The 27,582-nt window shown below is 32.2% G+C and overlaps 2 protein-coding genes across 6 annotated transcripts; one reads left to right on the forward strand and one right to left on the reverse strand.

Moving 5' to 3' along the window:
- Positions 1 to 290: 290 nt before the first annotated feature.
- On the reverse strand, positions 291 to 26,835 carry LOC7495138 (low affinity sulfate transporter 3). Its single transcript, XM_024595276.2, has 13 exons — positions 26,694 to 26,835; positions 4,168 to 4,547; positions 4,014 to 4,062; positions 3,694 to 3,901; positions 3,430 to 3,604; positions 3,082 to 3,147; positions 2,752 to 2,982; positions 2,543 to 2,669; positions 2,136 to 2,422; positions 1,165 to 1,358; positions 955 to 1,040; positions 782 to 858; positions 291 to 654 (listed from the first exon to the last, which is right to left on the reverse strand). The coding sequence occupies exons 2-13, from the start codon at positions 4,507 to 4,509 to the stop codon at positions 502 to 504; spliced, it is 1,995 nt and encodes a 664-aa protein (XP_024451044.1). The 5' UTR covers positions 4,510 to 4,547; positions 26,694 to 26,835; the 3' UTR covers positions 291 to 501.
- On the forward strand, positions 20,696 to 27,279 carry LOC7463199 (sulfate transporter 1.2). 5 transcript variants are annotated; one of them, XM_024595279.2, is made up of 15 exons: positions 20,696 to 20,945; positions 21,073 to 21,134; positions 22,754 to 23,113; positions 23,211 to 23,259; positions 23,357 to 23,564; positions 23,700 to 23,874; positions 24,025 to 24,090; positions 24,186 to 24,299; positions 24,435 to 24,551; positions 24,662 to 24,788; positions 25,181 to 25,467; positions 25,561 to 25,751; positions 26,267 to 26,352; positions 26,452 to 26,528; positions 26,720 to 27,279. In XM_024595279.2, the coding sequence occupies exons 3-15, from the start codon at positions 22,817 to 22,819 to the stop codon at positions 26,861 to 26,863; spliced, it is 1,938 nt and encodes a 645-aa protein (XP_024451047.1). In that variant the 5' UTR covers positions 20,696 to 20,945; positions 21,073 to 21,134; positions 22,754 to 22,816; the 3' UTR covers positions 26,864 to 27,279. The 5 variants fall into 5 exon arrangements, with proteins under 5 accessions (XP_024451047.1, XP_024451049.1, XP_024451050.1 ...); XM_024595281.2 differs by lacking the exons at positions 20,696 to 20,945; positions 21,073 to 21,134 and adding an exon at positions 21,937 to 22,030; XM_024595282.2 differs by lacking the exons at positions 20,696 to 20,945; positions 21,073 to 21,134 and adding an exon at positions 22,207 to 22,222.
- Positions 27,280 to 27,582: the final 303 nt, after the last annotated feature.

The following is a 27,582-nucleotide window of genomic DNA, read 5'->3' on the forward strand; positions in this document are numbered from 1 at the left end:
CTCTAAAGTCTAATGGCTAAAAAGAAAATGAAAAGGCACACGTAAAATTCTATCATGCGTTCTCAAGACCAGCAAATTCAATTTAACATTTTTTTTCCTTCCAAAGCAATTCGCACTTCTTCTTCTTCTTCATCATCAAGTGGAAATCATTTTTCCCATCGTACTGTTATTGGAATAATATTTTTATTGTAAATAAATGGAGTATTGATTTCAACAAATGGCTTGTAATATAGTGATGAAGTACTTGATATTATTGTTTTCTAAAGCAAAAAATGGCTTGTAATATAGGATTGAACTAAACAAGTTATCTTTTTTTAAAAAAACTTTTCGCAACCATAACTCCATGAAAAATGTAACTCCAAGTAGGCTCACAGGATTACATTCACAGGATTACATTTATGCTAAATATTTCAATTTCTCACGAGGCTTTTTTTTTTTTTTTTTTACTCCATGCAAAAGAGCTTATTCGGTTAATTAAGCAAGAGGCCGCCAAACTCCGCATCAACAGTTTGCGAGGGCAGTTAATTTAGAGCTAACACATGCATCTACGGCTTCACTGACGGTGAGGAAAATCCACCCTCTTCCAATTCTGTCTATAAATTTGGCCAACCTTAGCTTGTGAATCACTTGCCACTTGGGGTTGGCTATAGCTAACTGCAAGAAAACAGTGAGCGAGTTTTTTTTTTTATTAATTATTTTTATTTTGTGATATCAGAAACAAATTTATGAAAACTGGGATGGTATATATATCCTAAAATGCTGTGCAGGTCACTTGTCTTACTTGTGCTTCATGAATGAGCAACTCCTTGTGCAGCTCTTCTAGCGCAAGAATTCCTGCCGTGTCAATGTTCATTACATCTGCAGCGAAACACAACTAAAAAGTTCAATCTGTGCTCAGGAAGAACATTGAAGCAAAACACAGGGTTTGTTTTCAATCTTATCCAAGACACTTACTGGACATGTCAAGAATTACTGCTTGAATCCCTCCCTCGGTGCTTTCTTTGATTTCATTCACTTCTTCTGTCACCCACCTTAATATCCTGAGACAAAGAACAATTCTTAGCTAATTATTTAATCAACCTGCACTAATTCGTTTCAGCCTTCTTGTGTCATGTACAGACTATATATACCCACAACCAAATATACATACATACACATCTGTACCTTTCTCTTATAAAATTGGCATTCGCAAAGCAAAGCAAGGCAGAGTTGATGCGGACTGCTAAAATGCCGGGAGTTTTAACGGCCATGGGATATTGGTTCATATCACAGTACACATCAGCTCTTGGTAGTCTCCCAAGTGCTTCTATGCCTGGTCTAATGGCATTCAGCAATATCCTTGCAAATGAGATTGTGACCTGCAATCCATCAAATTTGTGGTCAGACACAGTCTGTATGCTGATTGAACATTTAGCTTAGTGCCTTAATTATGGGGAAGGGGGTCTGTAATTTATGATTGTGACTGCGAACTGTTACCTGACTTGTTATGTAAAATCGAATCAACTTGATGATTTAAGGCATTGAAAAAAATTTAGATGCCATAAAGCACTGATAAGTAGCAGGGATAGGTTTTAAAACTCTCAATATTCCTACGCTATTCCAAAGTATTCCCAACTACAAGCCACTATTCCACTACCAGTACAGATTTCACGGGCATTTATGATATATGGTCTTATATCCTAGCCCATCTAGTAACTCATTTTTCGTAGTGCTAGACTGTTCACCAGTCAAGTGAAGATTCTTTTAGCTCCCAACTCCTATCAGATCCATACGACAAAAAGTTGTGGTGGGCACGAAGTTGTGAGAAACAGAACATGGCAGCTGACTTGGAAGTCAATAGGTCCAACGATGAGAATACCCCATCAATTTCAGATGCTCGATGAATGATTATAACTCAATTATGAGACGCACCCACCAGTCACGAGATTCTTAAGTTCCTCCAAATTTATCTTTGAATATCTGGATTCGACCGACATGGTTCTAAAGACACATTAATATATGAGTTTTGCGTTGAAGTTCGATAGATGTTTTTTTTTTGTTGTTCATGGTCTTGCTAATTGATTCTTGATGAGGCTTACGTGTTTGTAAATGAATAGACTGGGAATTAAATAAAACAGAAAACTAATAGGAATTACCGCAGCTAGAAGACCAATCTCCACTGACGCAAACAAGACACCAAAGAAAGCACCAATGCAAGCGATGAAGTCTAGTTTATCAACTTTCCAGATATAATAAGCTCCCCGTATGTCAATGAGTCCAGGAAGAGCTGACAGAATGATTGAAGCAAGGATCGCAGTGGGAGTGTAGTACAAGAGCCTAGTAAACACCTCTAGTGAGACAAGTACTGTAATAGACATTACTATATTGGACACCAATGTTTGACATCCTGCGCTGAAATTCACAGCAGTTCTTGAGAATGAACCTGCAGAAGTATGTCGAAATCAGTTAAATATTTTATATGAGTTTACAGGCTAATAGTTGATTGGATACCACTGATTTGGTGTGAATTTAGTGACTAGAATAAGTGGCCAATGGAGCTCACCAGTGGCAACATAGCAAGAAGATAAAGATCCTGCAATGTTCATGAAGCCTAAGGCAAGCATTTCCTTGTTCCCATCAATGTGGTAGCCCTTTATGGAAGCAAAAGACCGGCCAACAGCAATGGCTTCCTGATGCAGATGTTTAACTAACATCATGAAACTTATCTAAAAAATTTTGGATAAAAACTTGACATAAGTTTTGCATACGCACGGTAAGAGCAACAATGGCAGAAATGAGCCCAATTTTGGCTGCTTGCCCCACTTGTGGGCCACTGAGTTGTAAGTCATGGACTGAACTCCGGTTCAGGCCTCCTTTGATGTGTCTTACAATCTTAACTCCATGCTTGTCAGCTTTTGTCAAAAACACAATTAAAGTGGACAATATTACTGACACGAGAGGAGCAATAGCTGGGAACCAGAAGAGCTTCTTGTTTCTCCTTCCCTGCATACGCAACAGTTTTCTCAAGACTTATTAGTCAATGAAACAGAAAAAACTTGCTTGAACATGAAAACGCGGGGATGCTAGCATGTGATTACTTACAATAAACCTGGCAATTAGGAGAAAAATTAGGAATGAACAACCGAGGACGAAATTCAATGGGCTCCACTGTCATGATCAGCAGCGAAAGGTAAAAAAAAGAACACTGTCAAATCGGTGACAATTTAACTGATGTACTATTTCTTTCTGATATATCTACTCAAATGAATTCTGGAGAAGAACAGAGTGGAAAAAAATAAAAATAAAATAAAACCAAGCACGAATCATTTCAGCAAGTCACTAATTATTCGTGATGTCTGTGTGTCGTTTTACGACATTTTTCTTATTAATTTTCAAAAAGACTAATTATGAACCCTTGGCATGGAACATGCATCTTCTAGCAGAACTTACTGGATGGTCAATTGATGTAAAAGCAGAGTGAAGAACTGAAACCACATCAGTTTTGGTGGTGAAATGGCTGATTCCAAGCAGCCCTTTCAGTTGCTGAAGACCAATGACAATGGCAGCACCCCCCATAAATCCAACAATGGATGCATGAGAAAGGAAGTCCACAAGAAAACCCAACCTGCAGATAATAAAGGTTGAGCAACTGGTCTGGTCTCTGGAGTAGAAAGCAATGAGAAGTTAAAAGTTCATTTTGAAAGCATTACGTACCTAAACAGTCCAAATATGGCTTGGAAGGTCCCAGCAAACAAGGTAACAGTAAAAACAAAGTTTCTATAGGCAACTGGATCAGCTAAAGGATCTTGTATCTCCCCAATCATGGAGGAGAGCAGCATAGATACCACAGCTACAGGGCCGATGGCTATCTCTCTTGAACTTCCCATTATAGCATAAATCAGAGGTGGGATAACACTAGTATCTAAGTCAATAAATCCAAAGTTTAGGATAACATATTAGCAAGAAGTAATTTCAAGGCATTATAAGAGTCAGAAAAACTCAAAAAAGTGATAGAATTGAGCCCAGAAACTTACACAGGCCATACTGAGGATCAAGTTTTGCTAAATTAGCATATCCAATACTCTACCAGAAAGAATTTACACATACATGTCAGAGGAGACTGAAAATATAACCTTAACATGGTCATAATATTCTTTTGTGACCAAACAATTAGAAGTCACATTATACCTGAGGAATGCTAAGGCTCGCAAGAGTTAAACCTGCCATTAGGTCGTTTTTAAACATGGAAGCTTTGTAATCCCTACCCCATCTCAGGATTGGAAATACCCCTTGCAAGAATTCCATGGCACGGCTTTGTTGTTTTCGCCTCGCAGTTGATGAAGTGTGCTTTTTTCCATGAGGGAAAATAATTTCTCTCACTGAACTACCGAGCTCTTGCAATAGGCCTGGTGGATCAGGAGAATTCAGCACCCACTGTGCCATCTCAAGCTGACTAGTAGCATCTTCCATGTTAAGATGCCGCCGCCGCCGCTCTTCCACGCTGAAGGTTTGAATTGGCTGAGAACCCATGGTACTGTTTGAAGTGCTTGAGGGAACTCCTTGAGCTTCTATATTATATCAGTTTGAAGTGTTCTTATATTGCTTATAATGTACTGGTCCACAAATAGTAAATGCAATCATTATTATTCACTAGGCAAAAGGCACCTTTAAAGTAATCCAATTAACCTCACTAGTACAAGTATCTAAGATATTGATTTGATATAGTTGGAATCCATAAATTCTTATATACTTGTGTAAATTAAGCATGCAGTGATTGTGCAGCGAAAGTGAATACAGTAGAAGTGTAAATATTAATGTGCTGAGGTCTGATAGTGACATTGAGCGTGACTGCCATTTATGAATCAAGCACAGTACTGTGCCATCCTTCATTGTTATCCACCAAAGATTATCAGGAGCTTTTGTGTAGAAAAAGCCAAGACAGCGTTTATTTCCTTCTCTCTTTTTTTTTTTCCTTACCAAATCCTGTTTATTTGGAGTGGATGTTTGATGTCGAATCTCATTGAATTAAATGTTTTGAACATCTTCTCACGTAACTTGATGTGTTTAAATATCATGTCATTTTACTCTACAATTCTCTGAAAAATCTTGTTTCTATCTATTGTTTCTTTTCCTACTAATTCAGTAGATCAATCTGAGAAAAATACGAGATACAAGAAAGGGTTAACTGCAAAAATCCGTCACTTTTACCTCTCCCTTAACATTACTTAAGGATCTCAATTCTAACCTTCCATCCAGTTTTACCCGCTGACTTGAACAGTTGAAGGTTTGTTTTCTGCTATTTGAACTAAACACATTCGCCTTACAAAATCAATTGCAAACACCATCAGAACTCAAAGTCTGTCTTGCATCCGCAGCCTCGCGAAATTTAATCAGAAGTTTTGGTTTACAGTGGAAAAACAAAATTAAAAGAAAAGGATCAAAATATAGAATAAGGGGAAACCGTGTTGCCAATATCAAATTTGCAAAAAAGGTATTGTTTAACCCACCTATTTTTCTTTTTCTTCTTTTGCAATCCTTTTGGTTTTTAAAATTTTAATTTTAATCTAAAAAATTATTTTATTGATTTGTTAGTATTTGAATTGTATTTGAATTGAAAGAAAAGAGAGATAATAACAAGAGAGAAAGTTAATGGTTGGTCAAATTCTGACAACAAAACAAGCAGTTTTTGATATTAATAGGTTCTATTTGATAAGATGTTTTTTCCTCTTATATTACCCGAAAAAAATAGATTGAAGTTTAGAAAATTTTGGATTCAAGTTGATTTATCATTTTTAAATTGCTTTAATGTTAATTTAAGACCAAAATAGGTTTAGTTTCAGAAGTCTTTTTAAGATGTTTTTTTGGTGAAAAAATTGAAAAACAAGTTGTTTAGGTCATAAAAGTCAAAACCTCAACTTTTCAATGGATGAAATTGAATCAATAATTTATTATATTTTTTTAAAAAAAATTTAAAAAGCTAGTCACGTGGGTTTAGTCTTGTAGGCCAATGTAAACTTTACTCTCTATTTTGGGCCAGAGCCTGTTCCTATTAGGTCTAAATACCTGAGTTGTTTTAATGGTGTTTTTTTTATTATTATTGTTTAAAATAAAATAAAACTTATAACATTTAGGGTATTGTTCCATTAAATATCTCTTACTTTTGAATTTATTTTCAAATAAGATTATAATAGTTTTTTTTTTTTGTAATATGAACAAATGCCTTTTTTTTTACAACCCTTCATAATTATTATTTTTCTTAGAGTTTAACCAAAATCAATAATAATTAAATAAATGAGAATAGATTTAAGATAATATTTCATTAGATATCATTCAATTTGACATTTATTCTCAAATAAAGTTATATTCTTTTTTATATTGTTGCTTATCATTTTATTCGTTATTATATGTAAACTTGTTATGTAGATATTTTTTTTTTATGTTTGAGGTTTTAGATATTATATAATAATAAAGTTTTGTGTTATTATAGCTATTGCAAATATTTTGTTTTTTTTTTTTCAAATCTCCGGTACTTTTTATTCAATTAATTATGCTTCTTATGAAAAGAACTTGTAAAAAAAAAAATTACATGAATTAAAAAAAAGGGTTTAACAAAAAACTAATTCTTACATAATGTTTTTTTTTTCATGCCGATGTCTTATTTTTTTTAATTTTTGTATAATTAATTACAAAATAGATCACAAGGAGTTTCTCGTCATGGTCACAGCAAGCGAGAATTATATTATTTTCTTTTCTAATTCATTAAGTCAAAGTCATTAAAAGACTTTTTTTTATTAACACTTTTTTTCATAACTCTAATGAGCTATTATTTATAAAACAACTATTCTGGTAGAGACATGGAAAAAAGAAGAAGCAAGAGAGTATTAATAAAATGGAGTTTTAACTAAATAGATACATTTTTTTTTATTTCAAAATGTTTAGTTTTTTTGTTTATTCTGTTGCTTTTAGTTTTTTATTGAATAAACATCATAGCTTGGAAACCTATTAATTATTTAGAAAAAATATATATTAATAAGGAAAGCATGAAATCTGATAAAAAATTATTTTATTTTAATTAAATTAAATTATTGCTCTTCTCCCAAAAAAAAAAGTTCATAAACATAAAATAAAATAAAAACTTAAAAGCTATTTGCGGCACAAGATCAAATATCTTAATTTGTATTTATTTTTTAACTTGTCAATTTAGTTTTTAGTTAGTATTAACTATTTTTTTACATTTATGGACAAATATAATTTTTTTATTTATTTTATTAAACATATGTATTTTTTTTATTTACAATTAACTTTTTTTATTAATATTAAAAAACATGTTAAAAATGACTGTACATTTATTTTTTTGAGTTAAAGATTTGTTTTTAATAATGTGGATTTCCAGACCAGCTTGCGTGTATCTCGACTAATCCTATAAATCTTAAAATTAACAACCATATAAATTTTTAATAGCTTTTAAATTTATAAGATTTCAACTAGTTTTTTTTTTGTTGACTTATAAGAAGCAAAAGTTACAGATTTTCCTTCATCCTACCGGTGATGAAACACTGGTCAACTAACTAATTATATTATATGTGTGTGTACATGCAGGGATGCACTCATGTATACTATATTAGTGATTTCTCTATTACTTCTTTTTTTCCTCTCTAGTGATTTAGTTTTATGGAAATATAATTAATAATTAAAAAGAGATCATTGGTCCAAGATCGACTAAATTAAATTTAAAAAGGTAAGATGAATTTATATTGCTAACTATATATAAGAATCATTGGTATGTACCTACTGAATTAATATACTTTAATAATGATAATCATTAATCATTGCTAACTATTTAGAATTTCTTCAAACATTTTTCATAATGATAAACATCATCTTTTTTTCTTTTTCAAATGCAATATTCTTTTATCGACAAAGGATTCACCAAACCGTCAGTCAAAGTAATTATTATGCTCAACTAAACCAAAACAAAAGAATGGATAATTAAAAATAGTTCAAAAAAAGTCAATAATTAATATTAAAAATAATAAAACTTCATTCAATTATATGAAGGTATTGTTCTCTCATGTTATCTTTAACTCCTTTTTATAATCGTTACTAATATTAATATATAAGGGGTTTTTTATATAAAATAATTTATAAAATTTATATTATTGCCTCATTCAGATAAAAGTAATCCATAAATATTATAATATAATAGTGATTGTAGTAGGAGTAGACATTTTAATTTTAAAATATTAAATATAAATGTTAGTATATGATATCCAATATCTTATTATTTTTTTATTTATTTGAAGCTTTTTTTCAAGAATTTTTAATTATATAAATTACTAAAACTTAAAAATTAAAAAAGATATAATATTACTAGTCGTCATATTTTTACCTTTTATAATCGTTTCTAATATTAGAAACACTTCTTTAAACAAAATAAGTCATAAAATTTCTAATCATGTCTATGTTCTTAATTACTATTCACTCTGCATCTAATTAAAACTCAAAAAATAATAAAATAATTATTAAAATTCAGAAAATTTTATTTTTTCACACTACTTTAGATGAAATGTTTTCTATACGTTTATAAAATCTACTAATATTCTTTAAAAAAAATATTGACGGATGAAAAGACATTTCATTCTATTATTTGAGAGAGTTTGAGTAATGTAATGTTTTTTTATTATGTAATTTAATGTCACAATAGAAAGAATGTTCTTTAAAAGAATATGTGAAGAAAAGTAATATATCATAGACAATGAATTATATAAATAATATATCATTTTTTAAAAAAGAATTTATGTTCATTTCTTTCAATTAAATACGTACAAAGTAGGAGTAAAGCTTCTATTTCCACTACGGTTATCAAAAAACACTTTAGTATTGACAATTTAATAACTTTATTTATTTTTCGTTTGAATTACATAATAATTTAGATATCTATGAATGACACATTATGTGCAAAGAGAAAACTAGCCATCGAAAAAGCAGCAACAAAACTAATTAAAGACATCGAACTTCCATATCTGGGACCATGAAAAACAAAGCATGTGACAATCCCCGGGAGATTCAGGCGATGGACAACATATTTTAGCTGTCAATACATCTATATGGCCGACAGTGATTGTTTTCTTATGAAATGTGATCGGTATGGGAGCGTTCTACAGACCAGATATCCTGCCGGACCTGCCCATAAACTTGAGCAAGTGAAGGGAGCCCTTTTGTATATTTTCATTTTGGCCATCATCTACTAGATGGCAGGCCACTACCACACTTTACCAGATAATCGCAGCATTCATATTAAGGCCTCGTATGATACGAGTTTAATCGTGCGTATGAAGTTGGAAGGAGGGCAAACCAAACCATAAATAGAGATATTTATCTCACCTGTCCCAGTTAAGTTTAGTTTCAAGAAACAAAGAGCATTGAAGCTGTAATTGGATAAACAGTTCATTATTTATATAAACAAGCTTGACCTAATGATTCTGTATCTGCTGGTGGTTTCTTGGTTGAAGGTTTCACTTGCTTCATTATCATCAATTTCATAATTTAGTTGAGAAGATGACTTTCATTTTGTATTCGAAACCCAATGGACCGTATCCAATGCCTTGGAAAAAAGAGAGTTAGATATGCGCGCATATGTGAATTGTAAATATTTCACATTGAATGAATTGAAGAAATTAAGATGATTGTATATAATATGGATTCATAATTTATTAGTCCTGGTTCTTAGGTTAGAGAAGATCTCCATCTTTGTGTATGAGTCATCCTGAGTGCATGTCCAACGCGAATGTAGTGTATATCTTTATGTGTAAATCCTTTTGCATACATACAGTCTTATGAAGAACACGAAAGCCTATTCATCTCTCTCAGCACTGACATGTCTGCCAAAAAAAAGGTATTTTAACTTCTAATTTTGACAACTTTAATTTCTATCAAGCTCGGAGCCTTCACTTTAGAAATGCATTTCGTGGCACAACCTTTTCTAGAATCTTTGGATTTCGGAGATATGATAGATAGATAGGCAAGATCCATTTGTAGCAGTTCTGTATAGAAAAAAAAAAAAAAAACCCTTCTCTAGAAAGAATAACCAGAAAGGAAAACTTTGATTCAGAAGAAGGCCCTCCACTTAATTTGATTCCCGTTGAATCAACGTTGTCCCTTACCACACAGCATATATTACCAAATTAAAGCAGAAGAAGATACGCAATTGTAAGGGATCGGATCAATACCTTCTGCTTTGATTATATGTACGTCTGTAATATTAAGCATATGTTTTTAACTTGTGTCTGACTGAATTTGATCCACTATGCCTCAAGCTTACCAAGGCCAGTACTATTGAGTCCCACCATCACATCCATCTTCATAAATGTAGCTTTAGATTGAAGGGGGTGTATCATCTATTAGATAGGACGGAGCTTAATTAGAACTGCATTTGATCATGTATATGCTTAGGCTTTGATATTCTTTCACCATTTCATAAATCATTCTACCCTGATTAGCGACAACTACCCAATATTTGGGAGGTCCCTTCCCTGAACCCATAAATGTTTTCGAGGGTCTTCGAGTAGCTAGTTTGTCCGGAAAGATACATACCCATAATTTTCCACCGCGGCGTACATTGGAATTATAGATTTATATATCGATAAGATTATTCATTATTTCTCGAAGCTCAATCTCTCTTTCTGACGAACCATATAGTCAACAAAAACCATGAACCAAAATAGCCAAGTGGGTTCAGATCAAGAGGTTCGTGTGTTGATAAGATCATTCATTATTTCTTGAAGCTCAATCTCTCTTTCGGACGAACCATATAGTCAACAAAAACCATGAACCAAACTAGCCAAGTGGGTTCAGGTCAAGACGCTAAATAAGTGGGAGGGAAAAGAAGTCTAATAATGTTCATAGAACTTATCAAGTTCCTACCGCAGGATTTTGGACCCCAATTATCTACAACAATAAGTGCTTTGACTAATTCTCAAAAGGCTGTTTTCTTAAATTAATACTGTTGTTAAGTATTCCCTTCGTATGTAATCAGTTATAGCTTTCAAAATTTCCCAATAATAAGTTGATAGCCAGCATTTTCAATTACTCATAACCACAAAATTCAGAACAACGAATGATCTCACCTGATTCTCTTTTGATTAGGAAATGATTTGAAGACAAACTCTTTACCAAAGATCACTAAATGTAGTGATCAGTTAAAAACTCACATAGACAAAGCAGCAGCACCATGCATGTGTTTGGCTATGGATGAATTGCAGGTCCTTCCACTATTTACAACAGACAGAATATATCTGTATGGATGAGGATTGGCGGGGTGACAATGTGCCATGGTCCCCTTCTGCTACAATCAAACCACCTAAATCATGAGCTCTCTTTCTCAGCTGCTCATTAATTATAGTGCTGCTCCATCTAAAATAAAGCTCGCACCACAACCATCCTCCATAACTTTTTATGGCCGACCCACTAACATAGATTCCAAAATGTTCTTTTTCATTGACCTACAGTTCCCTGTAGATATCTCTGGTCACCATCTTCCTTTTTTTATTCTTTTTAAACAGCCGCACTCAATGGTCAGAAAATGCAGGGTTATTAAGTTCTTCATCAAAATACTAGTGCAGAAAATGCTAGAATCCACTAGACATATGGCGCTTCAATTTTTTTTTTTCTGCAGTACGTATCCTGTCAAACAGACAGGGGCCCTGTGATGATTTCGATTCAGAATTTTGCCCTCTTGCTTGGCTTTCAAAGATGTCTAAATTTTCCATCGAATATTGAAGCTTTTTAGGTCGGAGCCAGTTTTCGTATCTTCTTTCTTATATGGGAAATGAATACTGTTTCACTCCGAAGTTTAAGAATATAAATTTCCTATCAGAAAAGGGGGGAAAATTAAGAAGAAAAGGAACAGAAGAAACAAGTACATCAATATTTTTTTCTGAGGCATCTAACAACTCCCTTTTGGCTAGATTGTCTAATGTATATTTAGATTTCTCTGTAGCATTGATTAATCAAACTGTAAAGCAACCGTACTGATGATTTTTGTAGCCTAATTGTGCTTCGGGTAAGAATTTAAGCTACTATGTGCACCTTAGATTAACATAAACAACAATTTTAAATCAAGCAAACAAATTAAATCTCCTCGCCCTCTCCAGGGTAAGGTACATGCGCAACTAATGACAGATAGGGAAACTTCGTTAACTAATCTCGGTTTTGCATTATAATTCAGATCATCGTCAGCCTTTTACTACCGGATTTAATGATATTATATAGTAACAAAACTCTAAAAGTGTGAGTATTTAACTACAGCAATCCATACTTGAATACCAATTTTGCTATAAAAAAAATCCAGTTATTTCACAAGGATCTATTAGTTGTTACCAGAATCATAGTGGTAATTAAATACTTTAACTTGTATAATGTACAATAAAATGTTTATTCTACCCTTGGTTCCAAAAAAATTTAAAGTTGTTGTCCAAAGGTGTTTTCATATTTTATTTCTATTTTTCTAAGCACGGTATAATGTCAAATTTGATCCTTATTTTTTTTATTGTTATTTTTTTTACTTTGATATTTTTTAAAATATATTTTTTAATTAAATTAAAATAATTGATTAAATGTAAACATAAGATACCCACTTCATGATATTTTTTTAAAAAAAAAAAATTTATTGGATAGACATCATTTTATTAGCACTTAGACACAATTAAATATATGTTTGAAATTAAATATCTTGATCTATATTTATTTTTAAATTTTTCTAATTTATTCTTTGCTTATCATTATCATTAATGATGTTTTTAACATTTATTAATATAAATAAATCCTAATTTATTTAATTAGATTGACACATATTTTTTTAAAAAAAAATTTATGGCCAAGAATACATGAAAAAACATGCATATTTATTTTTTAAAAAAAATATCTGATCGCATCAAAACACATGTCAAATAGCATGTTGACTTATCCAGGCCAATTTTTTCCCTCCATGATATGTCTCGATCATGCTTTTACCGCGACAAGATTTTCTCTACTTCAATCTTTGCTATTGATGCAGCCCAACCCAACCGGCAAACCTCAAACCAATTCGAGTATGTATTTTCCACTCCTAAAAATAACACCGAAATGTCTCCATGGATGGTAATTATTCAAAATTCAAATTTAAAATCCTAATTTTCTCTTTTTCAAAAAAACCAAAGATATTAAAAAAGAACCTGAACTAATTGTTTATATCTAAATCTAAATTCTGACTTTCTTAAATTATTTATCTATTTTGTTATAGATTTTTAAATTTTTATATCTACGAGATTTGCATTAAAAAGGTTTTTAGTATTAGTTATTTTATTAGTTTATTTTTTAGTCGGATAAAATAGAAGTCTTAACTTAATAAGATTTGTATTAAAGTCACCTTAAGTATTACGATCAATGAGAACAAGAAATAGAGAAAAACATTAGCTGTGATTTTGTTTTTTTAAGGAAAAAAATGTACATGAGTTTTGTTAAACATTGACATCGACATTTTCACTCTTTTATAAATTATATAATTTTAAAAAATTGTTTATTTCAATAGAACATAATTACTTAATCCATTACTCAATTTATGCACCTAAAATGCCAATGTGGACGCAATCTAGGTAGAAAGTTTGGGAAAGAAACGTTGAGGCAGCTTGTATCTAGACAGATATAATAAATCTTTATAATGTTTTCACACGTAGGCTCCAGTAAAAGAAAATGAAAATGAATTTAAAGATTTGTTTGATTAGTGTAAAATATTTTAGAGAGAAATATTTTCTTATATTTGTTTTCTATAAAATTAATGAATATAAAATATTTTATAAATAGTAATTACAATATCATTCAATTATTTCAATCATTATCTTTATCTTACTATCATTTTTTTTTCACAACTAACATATTAATATAGTTTTTATTATTATTATCATCATCACAATCATTATTATCTCCTTCATTATTATATTACCGCCGTCATTGCTATGTACCATCTCACCCCACTAAAAGATATTTACATAGAAAATATTTTATGTAAAATATTTTTCAAACCAAATATTAAAAGTATTTTACATACAAAGTATTTTATAAAAAAAGTATTTATCCCTCACATATTTTACAACAAAATAGACAGTCAATAATCACACTAAAAAAATGTTTGAGCAACGGGAATGATATCCTCATGATGATTAGACAATGACTCCGCTAAATAAGGTACTATTGAATAATGTAATAAGAAGTAATTTAAATAAGAAAGATTTAGATTTTCCACGTCCATAATAGTATGTTAAATTATCTTAGTTTATTAATAATCATTTCATTAATGATTGAAGAGTATTTTAAAACTAATTTATGTGTAAATCGAGATAAAATGAATTCATGATAAATAGTTGTGATTTTTTTATAATTTATATATTCAAAATTTAATGGTTCAGTTTTTTTATCTTAACAAGAATAAAAAAAAGGCTTAATTTCATTATCCAATGCTCCTTATTGTTTAAGAATCAATGCACGAGATTCTTAACCCCCTTTTCTAAATCATCATTGATCTAAAAGTCGATTAGTAGCCTTAAATTCTCCATGCATTATCCAGGTGTCTCGATCGAGGGGAAGAAAATCACTGATTTGATTCTTTAAAATAATTAAATTGCCTAATCATCATTGATTCGATTCATTAAAATAATTAAATTGCCTAATCATCATTGATTCGATTCATTAAAATAATTAAATTGCCTAATCATCATTGATTCCTAAATTAGATGAAGCTGGACTGGTCCCATGTGTTAAGCACTTGCCTAATAATTCAAGAGACAAACTAAACCTAGCTAATAATACAATTAAGAGGTGCTTACCTATAACTTTGTTTTTGCCCAAAGTTAACGACACTTGATTTTTGCATTAATGATGTGAGATTTGCCCCAAGTTGAGCAAGTGCCCAATAATTCAGGAGAGCATGGTGTGGCAAGGACAAATTATAGGAACATAATGAGACATGTAGAAGAGAAAAAGTTCAAAGAAAAATGCAATAAAGAGCGGGTCTACATATACCTTCATGATTTACATTTTCTTTTCAAGGCAGTACATGTATTTTATTTGAAGATAGTCTTTGGGAACTACATACAAATCATGTTCCCTTAAATTTTAAATTTTTTTTGTTTAAAATGAATTTTTTTTTATGGTTTTAAATCGTTTTAACATGTTGATATCAAAAATAATTTTTTAAAAATAAAAAAACACTTTATTTTGATGTAATTCTAAATAAAAAACACTTTAAATCGTTATTGCTACCATAATATCATCTATAACACGACGATGAACCCAGTAACATTTCACTGTATATTATTTTTATATTCTATATAATTATTTATTATAAATTTTTCCTTTTAAAAGCTTAGGGTGTAGATTTAATATTAGTATAAATAAAGTTGTTTTGTTTATTTTTTGATAGAATTTAATATTTTGATAATTTTAATTAAAAAAAATATTCTTTTTCTCTTCTTTGAGAAATTATCTACAACATCTAATATTTTTTAAAAAAATTCTGTGATTCAATCCCTTCATATTTTTCTTTCAAACCCAATTAATCTACGTACATGAAGCAAAACTTGAAATCAATGCCTCTAGCTCATTGAGAATTATAAATAGCTAGCTTATCTAATTAAACTCTGAAAAAAAGAGATGTACATTTGTAACTGTTGACTTAGAATAAACTGAACCTTTTTTCAAAAAAATCTTTAGTTTGATAGAAATCCAATTATTAAGGGCGGAAAATGCATTATCTTGTGTGCTGTGACAACTCAAAAGTTTAAACAACGTGACATTAAGATGAAATAGTGGAAAAACTTCATTGAAAAAAAAAATATATTGACTTTTCATGATTGATGAGATTTGATTCCTTGTGGAACAAGGATACTTCGTTATTTAAATCAATATTTGATCTTGTTTTATAGAGTGACATGCAGGTAAAAATTCAAGTAGAGAAGAGATGTGTGTTGTTTCTCTTGTTTAGTGTGTTTTTTTTGTGTAGTGAATAAATGGTAAGTATAGTGTTTCTGTATGAATAATCCTTTTGATATATTGCCCTCTCTCTCGAAATCAAAGAATATATAGCTTGGAAAATATCTAGAAAATATTTTTAAAAAAATATTATTCATGAATAATATCATGCATAAATATTACCCTATAAATAACACTATTCATCAAATAATATTAATGATTAGTAAAATAAGATGAGACGAGGTAGCTTAGTCAGACCAAGCCAAGGAAGAGAGAATGAGAGAGAGAGAAGAGGCAATGCAGCTCAATCTAACCGAGTTAGAGGACTCGAAACTCGTTCTAAATGAGCTTTGCGTAAATATTATTCATGAATAACAAATAAAATTATACAAAGATAAGGGATGAGAGATACATAAAAAAGAAAATAGAACTCGGTTGGGCCAGGCCCAACCGAGCACTCTAGGAAGCTTATTATTCTTCCTCTTCTTCTTTTTATATTGTAGTATCACATTAGTTTTAAATATATTTCTTATAGCATCCCATAACAACTTATTCTATGTGTGGTCTATTTTATTTGTACTTATTTTCATGATAACCTCTTACATTTTTTATATTGGCCCTCTCAGTTTTTTAATTTTAATTCCACTTTAATAAGTATTTTCCCTCCAGTTTTTCTAAGGACTCCACCTCACTATTGAAAGCGGTGTGTATGTGCAGATGGCAAGATCAATTATTGGACTTGACATAATTATTTTAACATAAAATATATATTCTGTATGATCCATGTGGTATCGAGAGGACATACTGTCAGCTCCCTTCTCTTCCTCCTCGCGTGGCAATTAGACTACAGCATAGTCTAAGCATTAAATCCAATATCATATCCATCTTTCGTCAGTACACAAGTTGATTCCCACCATATGAACTCGTTGTTGCAGGATTTGAATTTTAATTTATGATTAACTGAAAGGTGTCTCAATTAAAATTATTTATATATTTTTGGACGGTTAACCAAATTAAATTAATATTTCACATTCTATGAGCTAGCTAGTGATAAGAAGAACCGGCCGGTGGTGCAGCGGTGTCCGCTGAGAGGATGATTAGAAACATTTTATCTCCATTCACACTGTCAGAAGTTCACCTATCTTTTGCTTCAATGTATGAATCAACTTTGATTTTCAAGATTTTATGCATTAAAGAAAATATTTGATTGTTAAAAAATAAAGAAGCAACAAGTCAACTTTAAAAAAATCAGTGCTCTGCGGCAATGGATAAGATTTCTTTGAAAATAACTGCAACTTGTTAAATAAATAATTTGGATTCAAACAAGAAACTTAAATGAAATCCAATTTAATTTTGAAAGAAGAAATCATCCAAAAAAATATTAATAAAAAAACTTGTAAAAAGAAAGAATAATAAAAAAAAATAGGGCTAAATTTGACAAGAAAAAACCCGAGAATAAAATTTTTTTAAAAAAAGATCTCAAACAAAACAAAATTGCAATTAAAGAAATTAGGATCAAACTTGAAAGATTAGAAAATCATAAGGGATGAAATTAAAAATCATTTGTAATATGATAAATTAAAAAATGGTAAGGGGTGAAATAAAAAAAAACTATTGATGGCTAACTAAATAGAATAAAACTGAAAAAAATAAAAACAAAAGTTTAAAGAAGATGATAAAAAAATCAACTTAGAAAAGGGAAAAAAACAGGGCAAACCTCTTAAACTTGGTCTAATATCTTAAAGTCATATCCCGTGAAATCTTTGAGTCAGATTCAATCAAGAAACATAATTCTCAACCAGTTTAATTTTGAAGGATGAGATCGGCAAAAGAATATTAATAAAAAAAACATGAAAAAGCAACTAAAAGAATAAGAAAAAAAATTGATAGAAAAAAATCTAAGGAAAATGCAATTTAATGAAAAAATAAAAATATAATCCCAAATAAAATAAATAGCAATTAAAAGAATATAAATCAAATTTTAAAGATAAAAAAAAATCATAGAGGTGAAATTGAAAAAAATATGTAAAAATCAAGTGAATCTGGACAAACATCCTAAACTTGATCAAATCTAAAAAAGCCCACAACTTATGAAACCGGATCTGAGTCTAATCAAGAAGTTTATTATAAGCCAATTTTAAAAATATAAATTTTAAAAATATGTTAAAGAAAAAAATCAACAATCAAAATAATAAGGATTAAATTTGTTATAAAAAAACAAAAGAGGATGAAATCATAAAACAAAACCAATTTAAAAGATGATTCCAAATAAAAACTTGTCAAGTCCAAAAAAATAGCAATCAAAAGAGCATGAATTAAATTTGATAGGAAAAAAAATCTAAGGACGGTGAAATCGCAAAATAAAATCAATTTAAAAAATGACTTAAAACAAAAAAATAAATAAGAACAAAAAGAATGAGGATCAAATTTGAAAGATTAAAAAATATAATAGGGGTAAAATTGAAAAGATCACCAATTTTATAAATCATTTTAGATAAAAAAAAAACATAATAAAAGAAAAGGGACCAAATTTGATGAACCAACAAATTAAATGGTTGTTCTTAAATTTTGCAGGGGTTGTCGCGGAAATCTAGGTGGGGAGAGAGAGAAGGGGGGAAGAAATGACTGACGGCGCCAAACCACTGTGAATGGTGACACATGCGCCACCTCATGGGATTCGGAAAGTTGAGACCTTCCAAACACCGCTTCAGAATGCAGTGTTTGGTGGTTGGACAGCTCCTCACACACCACTAGAACAACACAATAGCCATCCACACACTGGCTTCTAGGTTTTTTTTTTTAAGTATGTTTAATAAATATAATTTATAACAATGGCCCTTATAACCCTTTAAATTTACAATAAAACACAAAGTAAAATGACAAAAAAAAAAGCTAGAGTTTAATTGGTTTTGTTTTAAAGGTATCAAAATAATTACATTATTTTATAAAAATAAAAATACAAAAATGTTCTTATGTGGTAGACATTGAATTATTTTATTCAGGGTTAAATAAATAATTTTATCATCTATTAAAAAAATATAATTATCAAAATAACCCTATACAAGCCTAAAAAAATATTTATATCAGGATTAAAATACCAGCCTATCCTCGAAAAGAGATTAAAAAATTAAATAATAAGCGACAGATATAATAATTATGTTATTATAATAAATAGTCAGCTGTGTACTGAGAGACAGTAACTTCAGCAGCAGCTTTAATGTTTTTGATAATAATAAAACAATTGTAGACGTAGTGGTTTTTGGTTACCATGAGAACAACCCTAGTGGAAGAAAGCTTCCTTGGCAATCGCAAAAGGTATGCCACGTAAGGAAGGACAAACAGGAAAAAGAAAAGTAAATTGTTATGTTTAATCCAAAGGTGATGGACCTCACCTGATTACTCGGCGGACGCATCGTGAGAGTATCGAAGGGCCTACAATGCGCCAAGTCTTGCCTTTCTTGATTCTTTTGTGGTTACAGAAAGCGAAAATCAAATATCATCCTTTTTCTTAGGGAACAAAAACTTTAACATGCATCCCGTTGTATCATATTCTAGCTCGATATCGTAGTTGTTCTTTATCCACTAATTCCTCGGTCTTCTCGATTTTAAGCCTTTTCTAAGTTTGACTTCCAACAAGCACCCTTTTCTTGAACTCACCCATCACGTCTAAAAAGCCATTTGCTAATTTGGCTTTGAGGGTAAACTGTTTTAAAAAATCGTTGTTTAGTTATATTGTACTACTGGCTTTTAAGAAAATAGTTTAAATAGTTGTTGAGATATAAATCATAGATAATATAAGGAAAAATAAACTTAAAAATCATTAACAATAAATAAATCAAAGTTGGGCTATGACATTTTCATTGAAATTTAAATTTTTTATTTAAAATATTTTTTAATATTTTTAGATTGTTTTAATGTGTCTTTATCATATCTATCCTTGTCAAAATCAACATGGATTCGCCTTATATTATACGAGTTGTCTATATTATATGCATTCGCGGAATAAGTTATTTGTCAGTGTCAATAATAAATTTTAAAAAATATATTGTTTTGATATATTTTTGAGAGAAAAACACTTTAAAAAACAATCGTTACCACAATATCAAAAACTAAAGGATTATTTGGAGTTACAGTGCAACCCGCATTTCAAGATTTTTTGAAATTTGTTTCTTTGGTTTGAAATTAATTTGTTTATATTTTTAAATTATTTTGATATGCTAATATTAAAAATAAAATAAAATATTATTCTAATATATTTTTAAATAAAATATATTTTAAAAAACAACATTATAACAATATCAACGACCCGAAATCTTAGCAGCAACCCCAGTTTGACAAATGTGAACAGGGAGAACCTGGACCCAAACACGTCCGCGTTCAATATACCACTGACGTTTGCGACTAAAGGCACGCACGCAGGCAGGATGGAGAAAGAAAAGTTATATTATTGCTAAACGTTGACATAAAAAGCAGAGGCGTAGAATAAGTGGCAGCATCGTATGGTGTTTCTCTTTGTTTGACTTTTCCCCGTGGCAGCTCCGTAAATAACTAGAGTCCAAGTTTCCCACCACGAAACAATAACCAAACTTCATGAATTTAAGATTAGGTTTATGCTTTTTTACCAAATCTTTTTTTTTTCCCCTTCTGTTAGATTGACAGAGAAGAGAAGCTAATTAATGTCCTATTATTAAGTTTGAACTCGGCAATCATACAGAGAGTGACAAAAAGAGAAGACTTTTTATTTAATTTCTTTGCCAAATATTTTTTCTGGGTTCACCTTCTTTTTAGCAATAGCAAAAGAAATAGTAAACACAGGGAAGAACCTGAGCTGGACGCATCGTTATAAGAAAAATACATTGAATCTGGACAGGATTTGGGGCTGTGTTGTTGTTGTAGGATACACAGATAAGGGTTTTCCTTGTTTTATTAATAAACACTATCAAGTTTGGCGCACGTAATATTGGGTAGGTGATAACTGTTTAATTTAAGGTTTTATTACTACTTTATAATTTTGTAAATTCTACTTCTTTTTTTGCCTCTTGTTCAATATATTTTATTGCCCTCTTGTTCCTTCTTCTTTTTAACTTACAGAAATGGGCGAGGACTTTGGTTAATCTTATATGGTTTTCGTTACAAAGTGCATGAACGAGGAGGTGAGATACAATGTCTTTTAATTTCTTGAACCCATCTTCCTCTATCATCTTCTAAAAAGACATGCAATTTGGGAGATTCACATTTGTTAGTTTCAAATCATAGAAAGGAAAAGGGGACCCTTTGAATTCTGGGTTTTGCTTCTCATCATCATGGTATTGTTTTTTCTGCCTACACATTGAAAGAAAACAGTAACAGACCGAAAGTTTTACAGTGTTATCCTGTGACATTTCTTTTTAACAATGTAGGTTGAGTATAGTGATATACAATGATTTGGGTGTTGCTTCATGATTTAATTAATTAAATAAACAAATCAATCAATGCTTATGACGTGCTTTCGTTGTTGCAGTCAAGTTGGCTCTTAGGGTTTTGCGGAAAACACAAAATTAATTCTTGAACTTAACGATCATGTATAAAATAATTTTTGATGTCCTGTTCGTGTCCTGTCTGAATATCGCATTCCTGTTTTAGGGTTTTAGCTTTTAACCATAAATGCTTAAATGCTGTCATTGAATGTCATTTCTTCAATAGAATAATGCAAAAATTGCTGTTGTTCATTTTATGTTTGGATACGAATATCCCTTTTCTTTGTGGACAGGACATGGCCTTTTTCTTGTTTCTTTTTCTGGTCTATAAGAACCATGGAAATTAATAACTTAGTTAGAAAAAGGAAGTTAAAAGCTTAGAACGAAAATGTTCTTTTTTCTAATGACGAATTGTGGTTGGAGAGGAGTTGCGTTTTCAGGTTTTTCACTTTGTGATACCAAATCCTTAGGCAACAAGACATTAAACCTCTTTTCGCTTTACATTAGCCATGAACTATTGATGGTTTGAGGAGAAAACATGCCAGGAAAGCGAAAGGTGCCAGTTTCTTAGCTGCTGCCACGTATGCTCCCAGGTCAACTACTCTCGAATTGCAATTTTTTACTTCACAAGCACCACAATTATGGAGGCGATGAAAAACTGCTTACATCTATCACCAAGTGTTGGATAATCCATGTCTAGATCGGTCTGAAATAAAAAATTCGCTCTCCACTTTGCTCTGTACCATGTATTTGACATGTAAGAGATCTAGATTCATACCTTGTTGGTAATCATGATTCTCTCTCTCTCTCTCTCTCTCTCTCTCTCTCTCTCTCTCTCTCTATATATATATATATATATATATATATGTTAATTAGGAAGGTTTGACCAGTGATCCCTTTCAGAAATTATATAAGCAGGAGCTTCTATACTTTCATTCATGTTCAAGACGGCTTAGCATTTCCCTGCATTAGTTGTCCTAACCTTCTCTCCATGCTAGCTTCCTTTGTTGTGGTTAGCTTCAATTTCTTGACTATTGTCCACTGATTAAAGTTCCATTTCATTAGTTTGTCAGCGTCTTTCCACTTCTTTAGCTTCTGCTTAGCTTTTCTTTGGGGAGACTTTACTGAATATGCTTGATGTTCTGTTAATAAATTTCAGAGTTTGTACTTGAATAGGTTTACTGTACATGCCAAGGATATTTACCTTGGTTTGATTCAGTAGTTCAAGCATTTGCCTCATATTCTTTGTGCGCAGTTATGATCAGCATTGCCTTCTTTCTGATAATGATCATCTTGTAAACTGTCCTGCATTACAGGTAAATTAGTTGTCTACGTCTTCAGTGCTTCATTCAACTGAAGAGGACCTTGAAAAAACAGCTATGGATATTCGAAGCCTGTCATCCTCTCACCGTCATCCTCAAGATGCACCTTATGTTCACAAGGTTGGACTTCCTCCTAAGCAAAACCTCTTCAGTGAGTTCAAAGCCACTGTGAAAGAGACATTCTTTGCAGATGATCCTCTACGTCCCTTTAAGGACCAACCGAGTTCTAAAAAGTTCATCCTGTGCGTCCAAGCTATATTCCCTATTTTTGAATGGGGAAGAAGTTACAATTTTGCAAAATTTAGAGGTGACCTCATTGCTGGGCTGACCATTGCTAGTCTTTGCATTCCCCAGGTAGATTATCTGCTTAAAAGATACGTAAGAAGCAGCAATATTGTGTAGTCCCCTCTTTGCACTATTTCTAATAGTTTATATTTTTGGAAAAAATCAGGATATCGCGTATGCAAAGCTTGCAAATTTGGATCCTCAGTATGGATTGTGTAAGTTTCCCTTATTTGTGTGCATCTTGCATTACTTTTCCTCTTTATTGAGTCTGATGGTGTGTTTCTGTTGTTTTTGTTTTAAAATGTTTTTCAGACACCAGCTTTGTTCCACCTTTGATATATGCCTTCATGGGTAGTTCAAGAGACATAGCAATAGGACCAGTGGCTGTGGTGTCTCTCCTGCTGGGGACTCTGCTTCAGAATGAAATTGATCCTGTAGGCAACGCAACAGAATATCGGAGGCTGGCATTCACAGCTACATTTTTTGCTGGAATCACTCAAGTAACCCTTGGGTTTTTCAGGTAAATGTTTCAGAAGGAGATTAAAATTTCAGCTTTTTTTCATATTGATCGTGTACATATTGCAGTTTTTTTTGGTGTTTCTCTATCTATTATATCTTTCTGTTAACATCATACTGATTGGGAACAATTTATCAGGTTGGGGTTTTTAATTGACTTTCTATCACATGCTGCTGTTGTTGGTTTCATGGGTGGAGCTGCCATCACAATTTCCCTCCAACAGCTTAAGGGTTTTCTTGGGATAAAAAAATTTACAAAGAAAACTGATATTGTTTCTGTAATGCACTCAGTATTTGCCTCAGCTCATCATGGAGTAAGTTCTCTCCCCCTTGCTCTCTGACTTGTAGTGTAGCCTTTTTCTTACCTTTAAAATGTGAACTACTATCTAGTAAATTGAGAATCCGTAGTTAAATAAATTCTCATATCTGTGGTCACTGATTTGTGTACAACAAATATTTCGCAGTGGAACTGGCAAACTATTGTTATTGGAGTGAGCTTTTTATCTTTCCTTCTTGTTGCCAAGTACATTGTAAGTCTGATCAAAGTCTAATTATACCAATTTCTTATGTGAACTGTAACCTTATTGCAAAACTTTTCTAATTCTCACCATCATTTGAGCAATAGGGAAAGAAGAACAAGAAATTCTTCTGGGTGCCAGCAATTGGTCCGTTGATATCTGTTGTTCTGTCAACATTTTTTGTGTATATAACCCGTGCGGATAAGCAAGGAGTTCAAATTGTAAGAAACTCTCGTTTTCTCCTTCAATTATAACTTGCATGATTCTGTGATTACAATTATGGTTGGGACATCAGAAGGGGTGATAGCATAAATGGCTGTGGTATCACACTATTAATTATTCTGTGATTTTTGAAGGTGAAACACATACACAAAGGAATAAATCCCCCCTCTGTGAATCAAATATATTTTAGTGGTGACTATTTGCTAAAAGGTGCTAGGATTGGTATTGTGGCTGGGATGATTGCTTTGACGGTGAGATAACTTTGCAAGCTATTGTCAATTTGCCCATTATATTAAGAGAATTCGGTCTTCGATCATCTAACAGAGTTTGTATTCCCTTTATCTTGGAATGGGATTTTCAGGAAGCCATAGCTATTGGAAGAACATTCGCCGCGATGAAAGACTATCAGCTGGATGGAAACAAAGAAATGGTGGCACTAGGAACTATGAACGTTGTTGGTTCAATGACTTCTTGCTATGTGGCAACAGGTGAGAAGGATGCCCATATAAATTATGGCACCTTACATTTTAATAATGACAACGAAGTGTGTCACCTATTGTGGATGCGCAATCATATATGATCTAGACTCGACTATAGAAACTTCATTTTTCTGAGCAGCCATAAAATCCAATCAATTAAAAGGAAAAGTAGATGTGAACTTTTCAATCATACAGCTACTTACAATCTGTGACGCCTAAGTTAGAATAGGTGCATATAATTAATGGTTCCCAAACAAATGTTTGACTACTAGATGTTTTGATCTTCCTTTTGGGTTGAGTTTGGCATGGGAAACTCCTTAGGGCTGATATGAGGAGGTTCATGTGATTGTGAAAATCCTTTGAATTCACTATATTTTTTTTCTCATGTTCATTACTTGCAGGTTCATTTTCTCGATCAGCTGTGAACTACATGGCTGGCTGCCAAACTGCAGTCTCAAACATTGTTATGGCGACTGTTGTATTTTTCACGTTAAAATTTTTGACACCTCTTTTCAAGTATACCCCAAATGCTATACTCGCAGCCATAATTATATCAGCTGTGATCAGCCTGATTGATTTTGATGCAGCATATTTGATATGGAAGATTGACAAATTTGATTTTGTTGCTTGCATGGGAGCATTCTTTGGTGTAGTTTTTGTTTCTGTTGAGATTGGCCTCTTGATTGCAGTAAGAATTATGATACCCGCCAGCTAAAATCCCTGTATTACTATATATGATTGCCAGGATTGATTAAATTATGTTTTCATTGTGTCATGGAAGGTTTCGATATCCTTTGCCAAGATTCTCTTGCAAGTTACCAGGCCCCGGACCGCAATTCTTGGAAATCTACCGAGGACAACTGTATACAGAAACATTCTACAATATCCTGAAGCAGCTAAGGTCCCTGGTGTTTTGATAGTGAGAGTCGATTCTGCGATCTACTTTTCTAACTCTAATTACATCAAAGAAAGGTAAAGATGTTTTTTGGCCTTTTAGCTATTCGATTCATGTGTATTTTGTACTGTTTTGGTGGAGAAAGACCATCTATGAATTGAAATCGAACAGTGGGCTGTTATTTTTTTCCTGTCTCACGCTTCTAATTAAGGACCTTTTTCTTTGAGGTTTTGGCTTTAGCTATAATGGAAGAACACAACCCTAGTATTTGTAAGACTTGTTTTGATTAGGAAGCTACCTGAATAGAGTTGAACTGTAGATGATAGGCAATTAGAAAGTCAAACAATTTGTATGAGTGACTATGATGGATAAATTCAGTAATTTTATAATCTGGTCAGGCTGTTTTGTTGGCTTGGGGGAGGCATTTGAAGCTTAAACTTGTGGAATTCGTGTGTTTGAAGCGTTATGGTTGCAGCGTTCATAAGTAAAAGGAGCTTAAGACATAGCTATGATTTTATTATTTAGAGTTTCGCAAGAAGGTGAGATTTCCAGCAGCAGCTTTGCTGAGGCTAAAGATGAGATTTTCTTGCAGGATATTGAGATGGTTGAGGGATGAGGATGAGCTAGTAAACAAATCCGGCCAGACCAAAATCCAGTTTTTAATTGTGGAGATGTCACGTAAGCTGTTCTCTGCTGAATCTTCATTGCTATCTACGAGCTGACTTGCTAATATTTAATTTCAAAACTCATTTATGATGCTTTTGGATTTGGTGCCAGCCGTTACTGACATTGACACCAGTGGCATCCATGCGATGGAAGAGTTATTCAGAAGTCTCCAGAAAAGAGAGATTCAGGTGATTAACTCTTGCACGTTAACACTGCCACCTAATATGTTATGAAATTAAGCTTGTAAATTAACTACAGCTACATTGCAGTATCGTACACGCCTCTAGTAATAACACACAAACACATGTAGTGCGGTAATATGTGCTTCGGTACTGTTAGAAAAGTAGCCTTACCGGATGTTCCTTGTGTTGTTGCACAGCTTATCCTAGCAAATCCTGGACCGGCGGTGATTGATAAGCTCCATGCCTCTGGTTCTGCACAATTGATTGGAGAGGACAAAATCTTCCTCACGGTTGCTGATGCTGTGGCATCATGTTGTCCAAAATCGGTGGGAGAAGTTTGAGAGAGGATTTAAATTGTGGTTTTTGTGTTTGAGAGATGAGATCTCAGTGCTGCTGTGCTGTGTGGGTGGGCATTAGAATGGGGGGAGCAATAATGTTGAGTGGTGGTGGGTCATTGTAGAGTTGGTTTGTTCAGTGGATTGTCAGTGCTACCCTCCCTCCCTATTACCATAACACAGGAAAGGTGCATTGTATGCTCTGCATTAAGGGATAAGTTCAAGAAGGAAAAGTAAAAAGGAGTGGAAAAAACAAGAATAAAAGGGGGTGAGGGGCGATACGGATCTGGTCTTTTCTTATTTTTCTTTTTCATTTGTTTTTTTTTTTTTTTTTGGTTGTGAAATGGGAATACATGTATGCCCCTAAAATCCAAGTATAATTTGTTATTCAAGGGAGTTTGAATGTCGCGATTCTTTTACCAGTTTTCAAGTTTGTCTGTTTTATTTTCTCCCGGTTTTGCTCGAACTCTCAACCTTTTTTTTTTGTTTTTTTTTTATAATTATAGATGTCCGAGTCAGTCTATACACACCTCAATTAATCCTCCGAAATCCTAAAATTAACGATCAGATAAGTTTTTAGTGGTCTTGAAGTTTGTAGCATTTAAACCGGTAATTTTTAAAAAACAAAACTTAAAATATGAACAGTTAAGTCACCGACTAAGATTTTCAACCCCTCTTCTTACCCTTACAAGTGGTAGACATGATCGTTCACTGTTAAAGCTTTA

The sequence above is a fragment of the Populus trichocarpa genome, chromosome 2 (assembly GCF_000002775.5).
Source record: "Populus trichocarpa isolate Nisqually-1 chromosome 2, P.trichocarpa_v4.1, whole genome shotgun sequence".
NCBI classification, from domain to species: Eukaryota; Viridiplantae; Streptophyta; class Magnoliopsida; order Malpighiales; family Salicaceae; genus Populus; species Populus trichocarpa.

What these genes read in the sequence shown, in the direction of transcription:
- LOC7495138 (XM_024595276.2), bottom strand. Translation starts at nt 4,509, where the DNA reads ATGGGTTCTCAGCCAATTCAAACCTTCAGCGTGGAAGAGCGGCGGCGG. An exon ending in CGAGCCTTAGCATTCCTCAG is followed by an intron (nt 4,063 to 4,167) that starts GTATAATGTGAC and finishes TCTTTCTGGTAG; the next exon opens with AGTATTGGATATGCTAATTT. An exon ending in TTACATCAATTGACCATCCA is followed by an intron (nt 3,148 to 3,429) that starts GTAAGTTCTGCT and finishes TGATCATGACAG; the next exon opens with TGGAGCCCATTGAATTTCGT.
- LOC7463199 (XM_024595279.2), top strand. Translation starts at nt 22,817, where the DNA reads ATGGATATTCGAAGCCTGTCATCCTCTCACCGTCATCCTCAAGATGCA. An exon ending in GTAACCCTTGGGTTTTTCAG is followed by an intron (nt 23,565 to 23,699) that starts GTAAATGTTTCA and finishes ACAATTTATCAG; the next exon opens with GTTGGGGTTTTTAATTGACT. An exon ending in ATAAGCAAGGAGTTCAAATT is followed by an intron (nt 24,300 to 24,434) that starts GTAAGAAACTCT and finishes TGATTTTTGAAG; the next exon opens with GTGAAACACATACACAAAGG.